Below are 20421 nucleotides of genomic sequence, written 5' to 3'. Positions count from 1 at the left end.
AACGTCCACCAACAGTGGCATCCAGCCAGTGATTTAAATAGTTATCAAAGGTACCAGGCTAGTAATCTAATGCGCTTGACGCACGTTTCGTCTACACAAAACTCATCAGTGACGTTCAGATCAAAATAGGTATAAAACCAAACAAGTACAAAGTTGAAGAGCATTAAGGACACAAAATTCCAAAAAAGTGATGCCAAATACGGCTAAGTTTATTAATGCCTAGGATAAGAAAATCTTTAGTATTTCGAAAAATTCATAATTTTGTAAACAGGAAATTTATAAAAATGACCATATAATTGATATTCATGTCAACATCGAAGTGCTGACTACTGGGCTGGTGGAGATACACTCGGGAATGAAACGTACACCAGAAGAAATACTTTTAAGTGAAAGTCAATTGAGGTATATGGAAAGGTTTCGACATGCAAACAAAGTGGCTTTTCTGGTGTGTCTGTTATTCTTTCCACCTAAACAAAACGAGGAACATTTGTCTGTCTTAATTACAGCCAATGCTCTCCACCAAGCAGGCAAATTAAAGATGCTGAGCAAACACTGCTCGACATAGTCAGAACACATGTGTACCGATGAGTAGCATATTTTATAGCTAGCGTAAGAAAAAGACGGGATTTACGACACTATATGGTTAACTTATATGAATAAAGTTTATATTAATAAAAATAATGAAGAAAATATTAAGTTTACAGACATTTTTATTTGAAATACTAGTATTCGTTAAGGTGAAAGTTGGAATGAAGTTCCTTTCAATTTAGCTTCCAGTTGCCTTATATTTGTTTAATTGTCAATTGATATTTTATAGTGTTTCTTTCTATATATGTTGAAATGTTACACTACTATATCAGGTTAGGGTGAAGGTTGGTGCCTGTTAAAACGTTTATACCAGCTGCATTACTATGATCCATAAGTCGGACAGGAACATGATGTTTTGTGATTGTCATTTGTTGATATGGTTTATAAGTGTTTCTCTTTTCTCGTTTTATATATATAAATTAGTTCGTTGGTTTTCCTGTTCGAATTGTTTTACACTAGTCCTTTCTGACATTCTACTACACTAACAGTGCATGCAGTTCCGTATTGAAGACAGTACTTTGACCTATAATTGCTTACCCAAGGCTTTTACACGTTGGGACTTGGATGGAAAGTTGTTAAAATGGCACTCATACCACATGCATCTTCTTATTTCTATATTAGAATGAAATGAGTAAAAGCAAAAATTATTATCATAAGAATAAACGTTTACCCGGTGTTTACAAATTCCAATGATATTTTCCAAAGTCAATTTGTCAAAAATTTAGTTAAAGACCATGCGACTTTAAAAAAGATAAAAAAAAAAAAAAAGACTTTTTTAAATAGTAAACATGGAATAAAGAAAACAGGAAATAACAGAACACTTCAGTCTACTAAATTGGCCGAGATACCACAAGGAAAGAGAAGAAATGGAAAGAAAGCTGCAGATTCAAAACATCCAAATAGACTGACTTCAATCCCATTAGCACCACCAAGTAAAGAGACATACGAAAGAAAAGCAGATGATTTGTAAAGAGTTCGGGGCGATTTCAAGATTCATTTAGCCCTGACGTGCGATGGTGACATCCCATTAGTCCGACAACCATTATTCCGACAGCCCATTTCTCCGACAGCCCATTATTCCGACAACCCATTACTCCGACAGCCCATTATTCCGACAATGCGTTTTTCTTATGTGTATGGGTAAATTTTCTCTAAAAAGACCATTTCCGTTCTCTATGATATTTGTGGTTGTCCGTTTTGATTACAATTATTCTTTCCATGTGGGATATTTCTCTCAGTATATTGGAGTTGATACACATGCTTATAGCAACTGCTCAGTCCTTACCCTCGTTCCACTTTCGTTTTACGTGTCTAGGTACTTGATTTATCTTTATATTGCGTTGTTTGAGTGTCCACTATCAGTCTGTGCTGTTCTAGTTCGCTATTTTTTGCATGTGTGTCTTGCTCTACCTTCTTTCACTAGATCTTCGGTTCCCCCTTTTCGTGTATCAGGGGAGTGAGGTTTTCCCACTATTAACTACATAAATAAATATATCGGAGTTGGATAACACTACCCGCCCTCTTTGGTCGCAACACTCTCTTACTTGTATCCTCATCTGAGTTTTATTTAAATGTTGTTGCAGAAATTATGGGCTAATGCAGCGTCAGTCAACATGAGAAAAACAAAGAGACAAAATGAAATACATACCCAGATCCTTAAAAATAAGAAGACAAATATGACAAAATATGTGCTCAGAAAAGATGAGCAATTCCAATTATGAACACGGTATCATGTTCGGGAATGTGAATCCACGAAATACGGAGACAGTACACAGCACTTCCAATAGCGATCGATCAGACATAGTCTGAGAGATGAAACTCAATATGTTTGTAGGGATACCGATTTTATATCCTGAGCTTATTTTAAAATCTAGAAAAATATGTCTCTTTTATTATGGTTGGTGGAGATGCAGGAATGATGATTTACAACAAAACTTATTACGAAAAACAAATATGACGGACATTAATATTTCGGCAACTTCTATCTAAATATGCATAAGGAAAAGTGATATCGGGTCAGTGACTGTATGTGTCATAGAAATATACAGTCAACGCATTTGTACTGCTCAAATTGAACGAGTGCAGTATAAAAGCCAATAACAAACTAGTAAAAAATCTAATAAGACAATGTGTCACATTATTGTCCCGCTTGTGTCTTTGTCAATTTTTTTTAATTTTAAAAACTTAGTACATTAATTTATGTGTTTTGTTGGAAACTTGACACTTATTTTTCATTCAAAGTTTGTTTTCAAGAAGAAAAAAAATATTTAGATATCAATGATTTTAAGAAAGGTAGTTCATATGTTAATTCAGAATCAGTGCTCTTCCATTACATTAAGAATTGAAAATGCTAGATACTCAAAACATCGTATTGTACAGCTGATAAACATGAGGATGAGCGTCATTTTTCAATCGAATGCTCACTTCATAATAATTTGAGGGAGAAACTCTTTCACCATATTTCTAGCACATGCAAGAACTTTAAAAAGTTAGATACATTGTAAATATGATAATTTTTCTATGTTAACACAAGAAAACTTTACTATTATGGGGGGGGGGAATGATAATTTATTTACATTTATTTGTTAGTTCTTTTAAATTATGTAGTACATGTCTTGATACTGACTGTTATTTGATATCAATTTGTTAGTTGTTTTTTTTCTATTTTGTTTTGGCTCCGATTGTGACTGAGGCTTATAGTGCAATAAAGATAATTATATCATATTAGTATTGTAATGTCTTAATGTTGACCCAATCATTAGAGCGCCGCATCGAAAAAGTGGGGGTATACTGTTTTACCTCTGTCTGTCCATACGTCCGTCCGTCCCATAAATATTTTCGTTGCATCATTTTCATGAACTACATTACAAGGATTTTTGAAAGGTTGATTGAAGTCGGCTATATCGTGTGATGCGTTTTCAAAATCATCACTCATTACATGACCGCCAAGTTGAAAATTTTCGTCACATTTTTCTCAGGAACTATACAATGATTTCCGAAATTTGGTTTCAAAGTTTGAATAAGTCAGTTATACTGTGCGATGCTTTTTCAGATTCACAACTCAAAAACTTCCTGTCTACCGAAATGTTTGGGCGGGGGTATCATCAGTAGCTCGTACCATCAATGGTTTTTCTTGATTCATATGCTCTTTAAAAAGATCTTTAATTTGGAAAATGAAATATTCTTTTCTGTTATATTCTATATACAGATTTCGAATTGAGTATATAAAAAGTATTCGAACTACCTTAGCCTTATGTACGGAGTTATTTCTTAAAATATGTTATTACATATCTAAACGTAATAATACAGACAGACACATTTTATTTTAGTTACCCTGATACACTGATACTTGACTTGATAAGTGTCGGACTAATGGGTTGTCGGAGTATTGGGTTGTCGGAGCAATGGGTTGTCGGACTATTGGGTTGTCGGACTAATGGCTTGTCGGATCAATGGGCTGTCGGACTAATGGGCTGTCGGAATAATGGCGAGTAACCGGCGCGATATGAGAACTTGACCCGATGATCACAGCGGCCTGCGCCTACTGACAAATTAACATTAAAAGTATGTTTAGTGTGTCAATACTAAATCGAAATAGGAGAAATTTGCCTTTATAGACTGAATTGCTGATGGCGCCGATATTTGGACAGAAACCGCATGTCTCACTTTTCAATAAAATTGTGAATAATTGAAACAAAATAGATGAAATAAGGTGTTTAATTAAATCAGAGACATATAATACATTATATTATATTATATATTATATGTCTCTGATTTAATATTAAAAAAATGATTTCTAAATATTAAAAAATAAAACCTATTTATTAAAATTAAAAAATGACGATTTTTTAATATTAAAAAATATTTATTAATATTAAAAATTCGATTTATTAATATTAAAAAATAATATTAATAAATGATTTATTAATATTAATAAATAGGGAATAAATTCCACAACGGCTTGCCATAGTTTCGTTTTCTTTTTGAGAAACATTGCACAAAATATATAGTTACAGATATATAAAAATCCAAGCTCATCATGTTCTACTTGAATTTGAAATATTATTTAAAACCAGGCCTGTGGGACTTTCTGTACTGACTAGTATAGTATAATTTACTATCAAAAGTCCCTGTTAAAACTAATTTTAAGTTTATTGATTAACCCCCTATGAGGTCTATGAGGTTGAAGGCCCCGAATATCTAACCAATGTTTATTTTTTCCTAAACTTTAAAAATATCTAAATATGTTATTGAAGTTAATTTCTCGTATACAATGTATATCTGAAAAGGAAAATATATATTAACTTAGATATGGGGACGTTAATATATATGTTCCTGCTTAGATATTCTGTTCCCATATCTGAAACAAACTTTCTTTTTTACAAGTTCTTTATTTTCCCTTATGCAGTCTAAGGGAGATAATATTTTTTATTAGTGCGATTTGTGTACAAGGGGAAATAATCAGTTCCGCGCCTTTTTAATTAAAGACAGATGAAGATTGAATACAAAGTAGAGTAACAACAGAAAAACAGAACAAATAGAATAGAATAGCCCACAAGTCTAGAAAAGTACATCCCCAGGCATAAGGCATGACAGATTATATACGTATTTAAAAAAGAAAATAGAAATGCATTGATCCTACACAAAATTGAAAAAGATAAACCAAATTTTTTTGGCAGACAAATCTGCAAGACTGGTTTAGTAAGTCTGGGATTTCTCTGACGTCCAACAGGTTGGGCTACCCACCAAATGAGATACTATTCCCAACATGGAGTAATTATAAAAGAAAATAAAGTGCTATTTGGTCTGTCTCACTGGGCACTATAATGGTTACCCCTGGGGCTCATACAAACTTGTGTCTTAATACACCTTATCGCTATTCCCGCTTGACCCGAGAATCTGTCCCGCTTGAACTTTTGACGTCATGCAACAATCTCTTTTCCATTGTGGCGTCAGATATTTTCTTTTATGACGTCAAAATTTTACGGGAACTTGTGTGATGTCTAGTAATGGCGGACAAATAGCGATAAGGTGTATTGCTCGTGTCACAGTGAGAGGGATGTACTTAAAGTAAAAGCTAAAAGTACCCAACTGTTATCATTGTGTCATTGGGGGGGGGGGGGGTTCTGATCCAGGATCCCGCTAACTGTCCTGCTAGACTTCATTTCCCATTTTCATGACACAATAATTTGACTTTCACATGTCACGCTAAAAAAAATCACTTCAGTACCCTGGACAGGCTGGGGAAAGCCTTAAGAACTACAGGGCAATTACACAACAAAATGCAAATTTGTCAACATTTTATTTATCACTTGAAACACAATTTTTATTTGATTTGGCCAAAAAAATTAATGCAAAAAAATAGGATAGGTAGGTAGGTCTGACTTTAACAGTTCTGTCAATAATGGCATAAAAAGCGTTGGTGTAGGCACTAAATATAAGGGTAGGCAGGCGGAAATACATGTAATTTTTTGTGGCATTTTTTTTTATATATATATAAGCAATTTCATGGACACAAAATCTGGCCCTTTATCTTATCATCCTTCCTCTGTTTTGGATAAAATACCAGATTATAGAGAGCAATACTTTATTTTTAGTCAAAGCAAAGTAAAACTAATGTTTTTTTACACCTGAATTCCATGTTCATGATTTTAGCAATGTAATTATATTTTGACGTTTTGCTCCACCCTATGTTGTCACTTGTTAACTGAGGATTTTTTCACCTGTAAACATGTCAATATATCACTTGCTGTCTACCTGCAATTAATTATGACACTTAATGTGTTTTTGACCAAAAATAGCATTAGAAATAAGAATGTAGTGTCATAACGACCAATGCTTTTGTTTTTTAGTCTTATTTTGAGATATGACCTGAAGTTGACCTGGCAATATTCTTCTGAAGTGAAACACCATGTACAGGGCATTAATCTTCAGTTCTGTTTACTAGTTATTAAATCATTTCAGGACATTTCTGAATAGATAGATATGCTAAAATAGTGTTTAACGTAAATCTAGGCTCAAACATATTAACAAAATAAAAAGATGAACAGTTTTTATCTGTTTTGACAAGTGAAAGTAAAGTGTATTTTTCACACATTTGCAAAATTTTTGAAAGATGTGTCTAGATCCAGTTTTGCAACTGCTGGAATTCAACCAGTGGCGCATCCAGAAATTTTCTTGAGGGGATTTGGAAAGGGGAGGGCTCTCCAGTCATGCTTCAAATGTTTGCACCTGTCCTAAGTCAGGAATCTGATGTACAGTAGTTGTCGTTTGTTTATGTAATTTATACGTGTTTCTCGTTTCTCGTTTTGTTTCTTTAGATTAGACCGTTGGTTTTCCCGTTTGAATGGTTTTACACTAGTAATTTTGGGGCCCTTTATAGCTTGTTGTTCGTGTGAGCCAAGGCTCCGTGTTGAAGGCCGTACTTTAACCTATAATGGTTTAATTTTTAAATTGTTATTTGGATGGAGAGTTGTCTCATTGGCACTCACACCACATCTTCCTATATCTATTCAGTGATTCCCAATATAATCGAACGAAAAATTATGTGAAACAATTCAATAGAGAAAACTACAAGCACAATTATTTATAGTAAAACTTACTATGAAAAACAAATTTAAAAGACTTTAACAAACCTGATGACAAACACAGAACTACAGGCAAACCGACTTGGGACATGCAAATGAATAATGTGGTTCGAACCCATGCTACTGGGATATTGTGACACCAAATTGGCTGCACTGTAGCTATAGCCGTCCCGCTAAATATATATACAATTTGTCTTAACATCACCCCAACAATGTTAGATCTGAAAATTTGTTTTCTTCCCTCGCAGGGATTTGAACCCATGCTACTGAATTATCGTCCCGCTAGACCACATAATCACCTGGGCTTCATAAAAATGAAGCTTTCGGTGGCCGGGTGTTACCTTTCCACATCAGTTTTAATCTGGCGTTGTACTACAGTACATGATTTATAAGGCAGGAACTGTTAACTTTTTACTTATTTTACTATTTTATTTAATGCATATATATATATATATATATCTGCACATGTGAAAATTATTTTTTACACCTACATATATATATATATATGACTGGTGTATATAAAAAAAAGTATATATTCATGTATAATGTGCTTTGTGAGATCTTTGTTCAGAGAGAACCTGGTCACCCTCAGGGAGGAATACTGACAATCCTAGTCAATTAAGATTGGAGTTGACCGCACCAGCCACATGCAGGTTTCAAAATCTCAACCTCAGTTTTGACATGCTGGTGATTCAGTGTTTTAATTTCTTATAGACCCCTCATATTGTAATGTTTTCACTTAAATTTTGTAATTATTAATATGAAAAATCAAGAGTAAAAAGTTAGTGTTAGGTTCAGAAAGCAGATTATAGCCATGGCGTTGTCAGTTTGTTTTAGATTTATTAGTTTGACTGTCCCTTTGATATCATCCGTCCCTCTTTTGTAATGTCTAAATGTATCTGAAACTTTTTGAAAAATTTCAAGAACACACAAATTTTGTTCTCGTTTTAAACTTTTTTAGGGGTTATATTTGTAATCATCTGTCTGTGTGCATAATTTGAAAGCTCAACTCCTCCTTACAGTCAGAATGGATACATTTTAATTCTTGAGAAAGGAATAGAATTATTTTTTTATAGGTCTCAGTCTGCACCAAAATCTTTTCCATCGACTAGTCCACAGACTAATATTTCACAATTTTAATACCTCTCTAAACAAATATTTGGAAATAGTTACTAGTCTAGTCAGAAAAAAATGTTACTAATCTGGGGCATCGGACAAGTTGCTTATTGTGTAGACTCAGCGATCTTCATAATTTAATCACTCTAGTTACTTTATCCCTGAAAACATTAAATAAAAGGTGCAAAAAAGAGGACGATTCAAATGTCACTGAAGCTTAATCTTTAAAGTTTTAAAGGACACTCTTTTGAATTTATATACCAATTTTATTGTACGTAGATGACCTTGATTGCACCATATCAAAAATAAATCTTGCAAATTAAATTCAAGCTAAAACTTGATAGGTAATATAATCCTAAACACTTTCAATTGTGAACAAAAAGTAGTAATTTAAATGTATATTACACATCGAGTCCTATCAAACAGTGCTAAAATTGTCAATTAAATGTCAGTCAGACAGTTAAATGACTGTAATCAAGCTATTTTGTTTTACATGTATTGGTACAAGTTGTCATAATTGTCCGACCACAAAAATCTGACAATTAGATGTGGGCTGAAACCTGAATCATTATCTTGTACATCTTCTGTGTATTCAGTCGTGATTAAATTATCGGTTCACCTGGAATTTTATCTCAAAAACAAGACAAAATACTACAGGTGAGCCTTTTTAAATCATGTTAAAAACAATAAGAAAAATTGTTTTCCGTTTTTTTTTCAATTTTTTCAATATTTAATAATGTTTTGCCATGTTTGAAATTAGTTTTTTGAAGGAATGATTAGAAAGAAAAAAACCTATGCATTGCAAAATTGCATTATTTTGATAAGTGGATAGAATGATTAATTGAATCTAAAGGAAGTCATTAAAATTTTGTCTTTGATGTCAAACGTTTGTAATCCGATAAAAGATTTCTTGGGCATTAATTAAAGGATGTTATAATGATGGAGTTCTAGATATGAACATGTATACATTGTACTATGTATACTATACAGCAGGATTTTACTCACTGATACTTTTAAACGATAATTGGTTATGAAGCACTTTTCTATACAAAAAAAACCACCAGAATACATCTCATTTGATTGATAAAATATAGAACTTCAATTAGATATTAGATAGGAAATGGTCATTTGCACTAATGTCCTTAGAACTTTGAAAATTGATGTAAGCAGACAATAAAAAAATATGATAATGTTTATGCTTTAAAAATATACCATTGCCAGCTGTAATTAATATATCAATTCATGGCAAAGTAGTAGTTTTAAGACAATATGTTGATTTTGAAAAATTATGGAAGAGGACCATGGAAGCAAGAAGGTTTAAGTGAAATGCTTTATCTAAAATGCTCAGTGTTATAAGTTTTTGATGACTTCTTGACAGTCCCATGGCTGTGAACAATGAAAGATAAGAATGGTAAAGAATGTTAAATCAAGACACTCAACTTGACTTACTTGACTTTATCCACTTCGACCCAAGGGGGACATTGGGTGACTACAGTTTCTCTCCATTTCTTCCTGTCCGTAGCTGTTCTTTTTGTTTCTTTCCAGGTCTTCCCAATTTTACTCAGCTCTGTTGTTAGTCCCCTGTGCCAGGTGTTTTTTGGCCTCCCCCTTTTTTGCTGTCCTTGGGGGTTCCATTCTAGGGCTTGCTTGGTTATGTGTGTGTTTTTTCTGAGGGTACCCTGTATGCCCGATCCACTTCCATTTCTTGCTCTTTTGTCTGGGTTGTTGGCTTTTGTTTAGTTCTTCTCCATAACTCGTTGTTGGATATTTTGTCGGGCCATCTGATGTTGAGGATATTCCTCAAACACTTATTGACAAAATTTTGGATAGATTTGATAGATGCTGCTGTTTCTCTCAAGGTTTTTGATTCGTATAAGAGTACAGATTTGACATTGGTGGTAAATATCCTTAACTTTGTGCTAGTTCTTAAAGCATTTATTCTCCAAACAAGTTTAAGCATGGAAAATACCTGTTGTGCTTTCTTTTTTCTTGCTGATATGTCTTCGTCTGTGCCTCCTGATGTACTGACAAAACTTCCAAGGTATGTGAATTGTTGTACATCTTCAACAGAAGGGTCATCGATCTTAAGACAATCTTGCTGGTTTGTATTTAGTGAGGGACACTCAATCACAATTGTAATTCTGGATCTTCACAGGGAACATCGGCTAATAATATCTGTCAGTGCTCTGTATCCTATTTGCCTAACAGTTAAGGAGATAAAACATTAACATTATTAAAAGGGGGGGGTATGAGCTTATATTTCCCTTTTGAAGATCCTAAATAACATATATTATCATGCTTATTACCTTTGTTTACCTGAATATGAAGGCACCTTTTTTCAATATTGACCTTCAAAGGCTCATTTAACATCATTTTCTATTATTTTAGTTATTACTTGGACTACATGCTTTCCAAATTATATTTAACAAGTGTGAAACATGTTACATAACAGTATGTAAACTTAATGGTTAAAGGATTTTAATGCATAGACCTATTAACTAACACATTTATATAGATTTCAAAGTGTCCTTTTTATTTAAAGCCTGAATTTTTGAATGCACCAGCTTAGTTTTTTATAAATGTTGCTTTATGTGTAATTTATTATTTTGTGATTTTTTTGTTCTGTAAAACATGGTATTTATACCAGAATTTCAAGACTTATAGTTACATCAATAGATAAAAAAGGGGGGAAATACCAGAGGGACATTTAATTTTAAAGTCATAGATTCAGAAATAGACTGACCACACCATGGCTAAAAAATAAAAAGACAAACAATAGTACACAAATCACAACATAGAAATCTAGAAACTAACCAAATTCAGAAGTTATTGTAAGATTTTTATTAATTCAAACAATGCATCTACTTGAGTAGCACAATAGTAAGAACTCACATTCTGATATCAAATACAGATATAGATCTATTTGTAGTTTTTCTTAAAATTGCAATAATAAATGCATGCAATGATTTCTGACTTTACAGTAGTCTAATCTTTTATAGTTTTATGTATTCATATGTATCTCTTATAAAGCTTATTATGTCACAGTATAATTCCTTTTTTAAAAATCTGTGTCTAAAGCTTTAAAGTTGAATAGAAGATTTGAAAAGAACTCATCTTTAATATTTATCCTTGATCTGTGATAAAGTTAACTTCCGTTTGTAAGCAACTCTTTTCAAATCATGAAATGCACTCAAGTGTTGAGAAAAAAAGATGTAATTTTGAAATATTTTGCAAAACAAGTTACATGTAGATAACTTTATGCAGTTTGTTCAAATAGCCTCAGGAAGAAATTTTGAAATGAAGATTATTTTTTGTACATAAGTATTCATTATAATAACATGACAAGATAAAACCTGATATGCACATATTTAGAATTGGATTGAGATTTCTGTAACAGACTTCTTGACAAGGTGTACTTTAGAGAAGATAAGTCACAAGCGTTTGTTGGTAATACACTAGCATGTTTTATAAACAATCTAATCAGAAGGTAATTGTTGGCTCTTGTCTGAAAATGTTTTCGTGTCCTAGTGATGTTAACATATTTCTAATGTTATAGGATTGTAGTAGGGATATTGTCAATCCTAACAATGGTTCATTACATACTTACATGGTATCAAAAAATCTTGTTGACAGTGTTAGGGGGGAAAACTTTAAAAAACTGATAAAACTAGTTAGTCACCAGAAATGTTTCACTTTTTCTTTATTATGAAAAGTAATGTTGCATAGAATGGTAAGGAAACTTAGAACTTTTGAATTCTGAATTTCTGATTAACTACAATGTCAGCCAAAAAACCTTGTTTTATCATCTAGCCTGAAAAAAATACAACACTTTAATACAGCTTATGCTAGATGAAAAATTGTTTCTATGTCAAATGCATGTGTAGCAAATCAATAAACAAAAAGCAAGTGAGAAGTCTGATTTTAATAAGCTATCATTTATAAGCAAGTTCCACACACAAAAAAATCCTTAAACTGGCTTAGTTGCCTTGAAAATGTTTGGCTCAGTTATAACAGTTGAACAGAAACTTAAGTTCTGACATTATCATGCTGGTTTCATTGTGTTGAGTTTTACCAGAGGTACACGATAAAAGCTGATCATGGGAGAAAAAAGCTGATGTAATTTGCTTCTTCCCAATTTTTAAAATATTTGCCTTTATACATTTTACATGTATTGATTAATAACATATTTTGACTTAGTAAACTTAGTAAACTTTTGGTCTCCATCATTATGATCCCACTTTAGATTATAAAGGTTATTCAAAAACTTTGGTTTTGAACACTGAAACTATAACCATATGGCCATACATTCATAATTACATTAAATGTATGTTTCATTATAATACGTTATTCTGATTGGCTAAATGCACATCACATGTTATTCCTTAAGCAATTGCATTACACAATAAAAAACTTATCATTCATGATAACATGAGGTCCCACAATAAAGACATTAAAGTGCACAGGTGAATTAGATAAAAAAAAAAATGATAAAATTCCTGTTTGCATAATCCTAGCTGAAAAATATGATTATAATTAAGTATTGAATGCTTCTTTTCGTAACTTCATAGGTTTGTAAAAGCGTTGACCGAGCGCACATTTGAAAAAGCGCTTCATACAAAATGTACTTTGGTCAATGCTTTTACCACCAATGAAGTACAAAAAGAAGCATTCAATTCTTACATATTAAAATATCAAAGGTAATTTGCTTTGTGACTCATGGACTTTTGAAATATTGCTCTTTTTTTTTTATTGTCATGGCAACATGACTAAGTAAACTCTAATAAAATTAATAATTTGTCATAGACCATTTATACTAAGATAAATGGCTGAAAGTTCTAGTTAAAGCTGTTACTAAAAACTAGTCAAATTTGCCTGTTGTTTCAGCTTCCTGTAATTTATCAAAATTTGTTTAAGAAACCTAAAGCAAAAAGCGTGTTAAACATTTACAACTTTGCCTTATTCTGTAAATTGCCTTTAGAAAGGAAAGTAAAAGGGATAGTATTAAAAAATCAATTTTATGTCTGTTTTATTGAAATGAACTGCTTAGATTTCATGTCATAAATATAAAACTTGACAATAAAAAAAATCTTTTACTTCAATAAATTAACATTGAGACAGTACCTGTGAAACTGTTGAACAGTTCACTAAACCTTTTTGTTTTATATATGTTAGGATAGGTTGTACATGAAACTATTTATTGATTATTGCATAAAACTTCTACACAAGACGTCGGGCGTATCATGCGCTCATGGCGCAGCTGTTTATTTTAATTGTCATGGCAACATGACTAAATAAACTCTAATAAAATTAATAATTTGTCATACACCATTTTTACTATATGACAACTTGCTGAATGTTCTAGTTAAAGCTGTTACTAAAAACTAGTCAAATTTGCCTGTTGTTTCAGCTTCCTGTAATTTATCAAAATTTGTTTAAGAAACCTATAAAAGCAAAAAGCGTTTTAAAAATTTACAACTTTGCATTATTCTGTAAATTGCCTTTAAAAAATCAATTTTATGTGTGTTTTATTGAAATGAACTGCTTAGATTTCATGACATAAATATAAAACTTGACAATAAAAAAAATCTTACTTCAATAAATTAACATTGAGACAGTACCTGTGAAACTGTTGAACAGTTCACTAAACCTTTTTGTTTTATATATGTTAGGATAGGTTGTACATGCATAATTCATTTAAGATATTTAAATGTTAAAGTAAGAGTGAGTGATAGGACCAGTTTTTACACAAAATTATAAATTGATATCTTAAACAAGTAAGGGACCAAATTAATGTTTTTGTAACATATTTGTTGTAAGTTAGGGCCAAAACAGGACATATAAAACTTTTGATTCCACCTTATTGATGGAATTTATAAGTCAATGGATGATATTCACAAATCTCTTTAAAGTTAATCTACACCTACCACAAAATTGCAAAATTTTTATTCAATCCGCCCTCTTAAAGTGTTGTCATATTCATATGATAAAAGCTTGTTGGTGAAATATATACATGTATAGTAATTCAGACTTTGTAGGTGTCAATATATGGAATTACATTACCATTTATCTCTATTAAAAAGAAAAATATTTTATCTTTGTACTTCAAATTAATCTCTTTTGACTAGCAGTTGTATCCTGATTTTTGTTTGTGTAGTTGTACAGTCTGCCACTTTTTCTTGTCCCTTTCTGAATAACTTGTTATTTTCAAATTTCTCATAGATTTATTGAAATAAATTTCTAACATAGCAACATTAGCAGTAAAAAAGAAGAAAGACAGCTTTAAGCTGTATATAAATACATGTGTATGATAGATATATATATATGAATTGTCTGTGTTTGAGATATTAGATGATTTTGAAACTTTTAACTATCATGACTATGATAACATTTTATGTTTTGAAGCTCCTTTAGAATTATAAGCTAAATTGTCCATTGATAAAAAGCATGAATGTCCATTAAAAAACCGCTAAAGCACTAAGATCATGGGCTGAGTTAATGTGACCGAATTTAATGGTACAGTTTTGAGGACATAGGAATTTTTTTTTTTATAAAGTCTTAACTTATTAATGAGGGCAAACATTTAAGAAAAGATGATCATCAATGTAGGAAGTAAAAGTAAGCGCTGTTAAGTTGCTGTGTTGTAAAAAAAAAGAAATCAGAATTTTCAGTGTGTATTACATCATGATGAAAATTCAATACAGTAGATTTCCCTTCAAGCTGTATGATATTGCTACCGTGTGTACATAATGGTATATACTTAATAACAAGGAAGTCTGCATGAAAAGAAAACGATAAAAAGGATAGAGGTTTTATTCAAAATCAGTCATATGGTTCAAATGTGAAAATATTTTATTAATTTTAGAATTTAGCGCATTGTGATCACATATTTTTTCAGTACAAAGGTAAGGACTTGTAAAATTCTAAAGAATCGAAAGTTAAAATAGTTGTTTAAGTGATTAGAATTATAAGTTTTTAATTTTCATATTTGAATCTGCTTGAGGGAAAGATTTAGCAGATAGATCATGAATCAATTATGTCAGTTTTGGGTGGGAAGGTTACTTCAATCAGGCATTAATACATTGTGGGGTCCATTTCACTTCTTTCAATTCATTAAGTGATCCTTTTAAAAAGGATAAATGAAATGAAATGCTTCTATTTATGAGCATTAGTCAACACTGAAGTCATTTTCAAATGAACAAAAACAGGTTTTGTTTGAACTTTTTTTAAATGCCACATTGTGAATTTAATCTTTCAAAGACGGAAATGAAATGTTTGTTTCCTCATTGTGTTAACAACTTTTACAGAAAGTTATTTGGGTGTCATAAGGTCAGTTGGTAAATATTTTAAAATTTAATCCACAATAATGAACTACTTAAAAAGTTTTTTTGTCACTTTATTTTAATTTTAATATGTTTTCTATGGTAGTTCAATGATATTTGGTATGCAGTTGTAGCCTTGACACATCTCATTTCGATATTGAGATTAATAGATCCTGCCCCCTCAGTCAATATCCGTAGATTCAAACTTATGCATTGTTAAGTTTACATGTCAAAAGATTTTGTTCAGGCCAGTTTAAGGTTCAAGAACCATTAATGGTTAGTCAATTATATTTGGTATGCAGTAGTAGTATCGACACATCTCATTTTAGTATGAAGATTGTTTGGTCCTGTCCCCTTGGGATGGTCCATTGACTTTTGTGTACCTGCATGTTTAAGTGTGGCCATGTGAGTTTCAACATATAAACAAAAGTTCCTGCATGTTTAAGTGTGGCCATGTGAGTTTCAACATATAAAATGAATGGATGAAATATTCCAAAAATTTTTTTTCAACTCAAACAAATAAAACCATATATGTTCCTTTCAGAGTAAAGAATATTTGTTTCAATAGAAACAGATATTTAGGTATTGTTTATAACAAAGTTTTCAGGACAATTTTTGTTAGACAGAACACATTTACACTGACAATTATAATATCAAAATTGCATTCTATGAAACACAATTCTGTGTCAACAGGTTCTGTTTCTTTTCCTGTCAAATTCAGTCTTGTCTCTTTTTGAAATACATGTATATTTTCCTTTGGGAACACTGAATCCACTTGAAGACAATATAAAAAAACGTCTACTTTTGATCTGCTTAATATGGTTACATTGTATATGACCTTAATGATAAGTATTTAGAAAAAAGCATTTTAAACATGTTAAAGCAGAAGTATACCCATGACAGTAAATGTGAATTTGTAATTATTGATGAAGAGTTAATTTCCCAAACAATATAGTGGCCTTAGTCTTAAGCTTGTGAAAGGCAGCTGGTTAAATCAAATTGAGAGTGGTACTTATATTCAATCTTTTGTAATTTCCTGTACATGATTAGCCTTGAGCCCATTTCTATCACATATATGTCAGATTTGAGCAAGGGACCCTGGGTAGTCTGCAAATTTAGAATAAAAAGGAGAAGAGGTGTGGTAAAAAATCATTGTAATTTACCTATGCATCCTACAGTTTGATGTAATTATTACATGGTTTCATGCACATCATGATCGAACGTTATCTACCATTAAGTACATGCAGTACATGTATTTCAATCACACATAAATGAAAACTTTTGAAATGTTTATCTCAAGGGAAATGCATTTAACTTTGAAGCTTAAATAATGAATTGATGAGTTTAATGATTAATTCAGTCTTTTATAGTGATTCTTAATTAAGTAGATTACAGGTGTTCTATGAAAGTCAAGAAAAAAAGTTATTATTACATAATTATATTCTATTTAAAGTTTATTGTTGATTGATGGTATGGAAAATTTAGTTATAGTTCACTTTTGGAGCATAGATGAAAGGATTTTGGAAATAATGTTGCTATTTTTGTAAGCTTAGTCATTAAAGAAGTTAGAATGCAGCAGTGCTTGAGGTTGAAGGATTATGGACTGTTCAAGGTTTATGTTTAGAAAAAGTTTCAACTTTGACTGCAACAATTTTTGACTTCTACATCAGGCTTTCTGTTCTGGCGAAAGAAAAAAAACCCAATCTTTTGAAATTGAATTAATTTTGTTGGCTTCTATATTGAGCCTGAATTTAATTTGTTGGCAATCTTGAAACATCAGGAGTGAGTGTACTTCAAAATCTTTTTCTCTAGGACTTAAGTTAAAATTAACACTAAAATGAACAGGGATATTTCAATAAGTAGATATCATGGCTGAGAATAATACAGATGCAGTTGATATTGTTTGGAGTTTGTCAATAATTTGACAAGTTTGTATGTATTGTGTTCTGTGACATTCTCACCTTTCATGTCTATATATGAATTGTTGTGAAAAATGTTTTCATGTAATATTTTACTTCCTCAAGCAATTTGTTCTGCAAATTTTGTAAATTCAGTTTAGAATTTGTAATGGAAAAACATAGGTTATGGGTTATCCATCCATGACATAAAATTATAACATGCACAGCAACAAATAGCTCACAAAATGTTAAGAAACTAGTGCTTTTTATCACTCAAATCTGATTTCTTGAAATTAGAAACTCAATTAAGGTATTACAGCACCAACATGTATATGAGTGATAATTAAAAATGTTTTCTCATGTATACTTTTTGACAAAGTAAAAAATATTGTCAACATTCTAGATCTACTTTTTTTCTTTTTAAGCAGCTGACCATAATGCAACATTATGTTCAGCTCCTGTATACATGTACATGTGTTGAATGTCTGCACAAAAAAAAAACAGAAATTCAAATTACTGTAATTAGCATCATGTTTCTTTTTAAAAAATGACCTGAATATGTAAAGTTTACAAATTCAGCACTGTATCTGGTTGTACATTAAATATAAGATTTAAGTGATATGTTTCTCATAATTTGTACATCTGTTTACCTGAGGTAGGCCTACTTAAAGGATCAATTAGGTTTTACACTCATAACAAGGAAATTGTCCCACAGGTCTTTGATTACATCACTCGGTAATTATGTATATTCATTTTAATGTACATGTAACCCATAAATTATACTTTTCGCAAGGTCATTACAAGTATTGTTAGTGGTAGTTATGTTACGAACAGTGAAACTTCATTATTAGTGAATTTTACCGATCTGTTTTTCAGGATATGTCTCATGACCACAAGGTATTATTGTAATTGGAAAAGGATGTTACAATAGTTGTATACAAGGGAGAGAACTTATACAAGAAGCATCATGGGGAAAGGACAGTCGAAGTCATATGATATTAGTAAGTACGCTTCATGTCCAACAGGCAGTAAAAAAAGTCTCACGATGCTGTTGAATTCAACAAAAAGGTTTTAGGGACTACTGTAGTTCTGAATTTACCACTAATATAATCATGTTACATGTCGAATTAAAAAACAGCAATATTATTTTAAATTATTGTATTACATGCCAAATATCATTTTTAGCTTATAGAAAAATATATACATTTTGTAATTGGTGATCACTTATAACCATCTTGTTAAGACATGTAAGATGAAACAGTCCTTTAGATATATAGCAAGGTTATTTAAGAGGAGACCATATTTTATAAGTAGATAGAATATTTAAGAGGAAACCTTTTATTTTATAAATAGCTAGGTTATTTAAAAGAAAAGTTAGGAGACAATTTTTATTATGAAAATAACAAACTCTTCTTTTTATGATGTATTATATCTGTCAAGTGACTAAATAGAAGTTAAAATTGAGTTTTAATGGCTAAAAAGATGTTAGAATTCCTCTCTCCCCAACCTTGACCTTGGTACAAAATAAATTAAATGGATCTGATAGGCAGAGAAGATGTTCTCTATGAGACTCTTGATTCATACCTCCCCTAGCCTGTAGGAGGTGATTTTGCAGTCATAATTTTTGTCTGTTCATCAAATTATTTCCTATCTTGTTCTAGCGCTTTCACATGTATGATTCTTGCCATATTTAAAAAAAAAAAACTTATACTAAAGTTAATATCATTAATATTTTGGACAGGATCTTTTGTGGTGGCCAATTTACAGTTTTAAGAAATGAGTTATGCCCAGTGGAAATAATATATTACAGTAAAAAGAAAATGGCCTTGATAGCGCTCTCATGAGTACAATTCTTGCCAGATTATATAAAACTTACCCTATATATATATATATGTTAATATCAGCAATATCTTGTACAAATTTTATAATGGTTGATGATAATTTTTTTATGCCCCACCAATGGGCATGAGTTTTTTTGGTCTATTCTTCTGTTTGTCAGTCTATCCGTCTGTCTGTCCTGCTTCAGGTTTATGTTTTTGGTCAAGGTAGTTTTTGATGAAGTTGAAGTCCAATTAACTTTAAACTTGAGTACACAAGTTCTCCATGATATGATCTTTCTAATTTCAATGCAAAATTAGGGTTTGTACCCTAACTTTTAATAATAAGTGGAATGGGGCATCCATGTTCTATGAACACAATCTTGTTTTAAAAGAGTGATGCCCCTTTGAAAAATTTAATTCCATAAAAATGACCTCTTAAACCTCTCATGGGTACAATCTTTGCCAGGTTTTTATTAAGCTTATACTATAGGTTAATATCAGCAATATCTTGGGCAAATTCTATAAATGATAATGGTGGATGTTTGACTATTTTTAAGTTTGAAATGTACAATATGTGAGACGAGAGGAACATTGGAACTCTGTTCATTCTTTATTCAAATTTTAATCAGAAACTATTCAACAGAATGACTTCATGTTTGTTCAGCAGCAGGACAGTGAAAATTTGTAACCATTAAGACCTGAAATATATATATATCAGTTAAAGTGACATATATAGGATGTTTTCCATATTATTTCATAATATCAAAATGACTTTCACCTGGATAATTATTATTTCACAACTGCTTCTTCAATAACCTGATTATTATCAGGAACTTTGTTTTGAGATTTAACAATAACTGATGCAATCAGATTCCATTTTGAATTGCATACAATAAATAGAGCATTAAACATATTGAGAAATTAAAATATGATTTTTGATGGATAAGTTTGCCAGGGGATATGGTTTGGTAGCAGATGTGGAAGAACTAATCTGTTATGTAAATGTCTCTGTGAAATAAAAAATTCACCCACAGGCTGAAAGTTACTGGATGTTTTCCAGGTTATTTATGTGTATTACTGTTATATTATACAG

The 20421-nt window shown here is 31.4% G+C and overlaps 1 protein-coding gene across 6 annotated transcripts in view; it reads left to right on the top strand.

Moving 5' to 3' along the window:
• Positions 1–5043: 5043 nt before the first annotated feature.
• Positions 5044–20421, top strand: part of LOC134681012 (apoptosis-inducing factor 3-like) — a 44487-nt gene continuing 29109 nt past the window's right edge. For 3 of the 6 annotated variants that reach the window (XM_063540358.1, XM_063540357.1, XM_063540364.1), the window contains exons 1-2: positions 8727–8948; positions 18385–18509. In XM_063540358.1, coding sequence (XP_063396428.1) covers positions 18476–18509 — 34 coding nt within the window. In that variant the 5' untranslated portion in view covers positions 8727–8948; positions 18385–18475. Of the gene's footprint in view, positions 5176–8726; positions 8949–15053; positions 15194–15515; positions 15618–18384; positions 18510–20421 lie in introns of those variants that run through there. The other 3 variants (XM_063540359.1, XM_063540360.1, XM_063540362.1) reach the window with 3 other exon arrangements.

This window comes from Mytilus trossulus, chromosome 8 (genome assembly GCF_036588685.1).
Source record: "Mytilus trossulus isolate FHL-02 chromosome 8, PNRI_Mtr1.1.1.hap1, whole genome shotgun sequence".
NCBI lineage: Eukaryota > Metazoa > Mollusca > Bivalvia > Mytilida > Mytilidae > Mytilus > Mytilus trossulus.
This window is presented reverse-complemented; position numbering and strand designations above follow the sequence as displayed.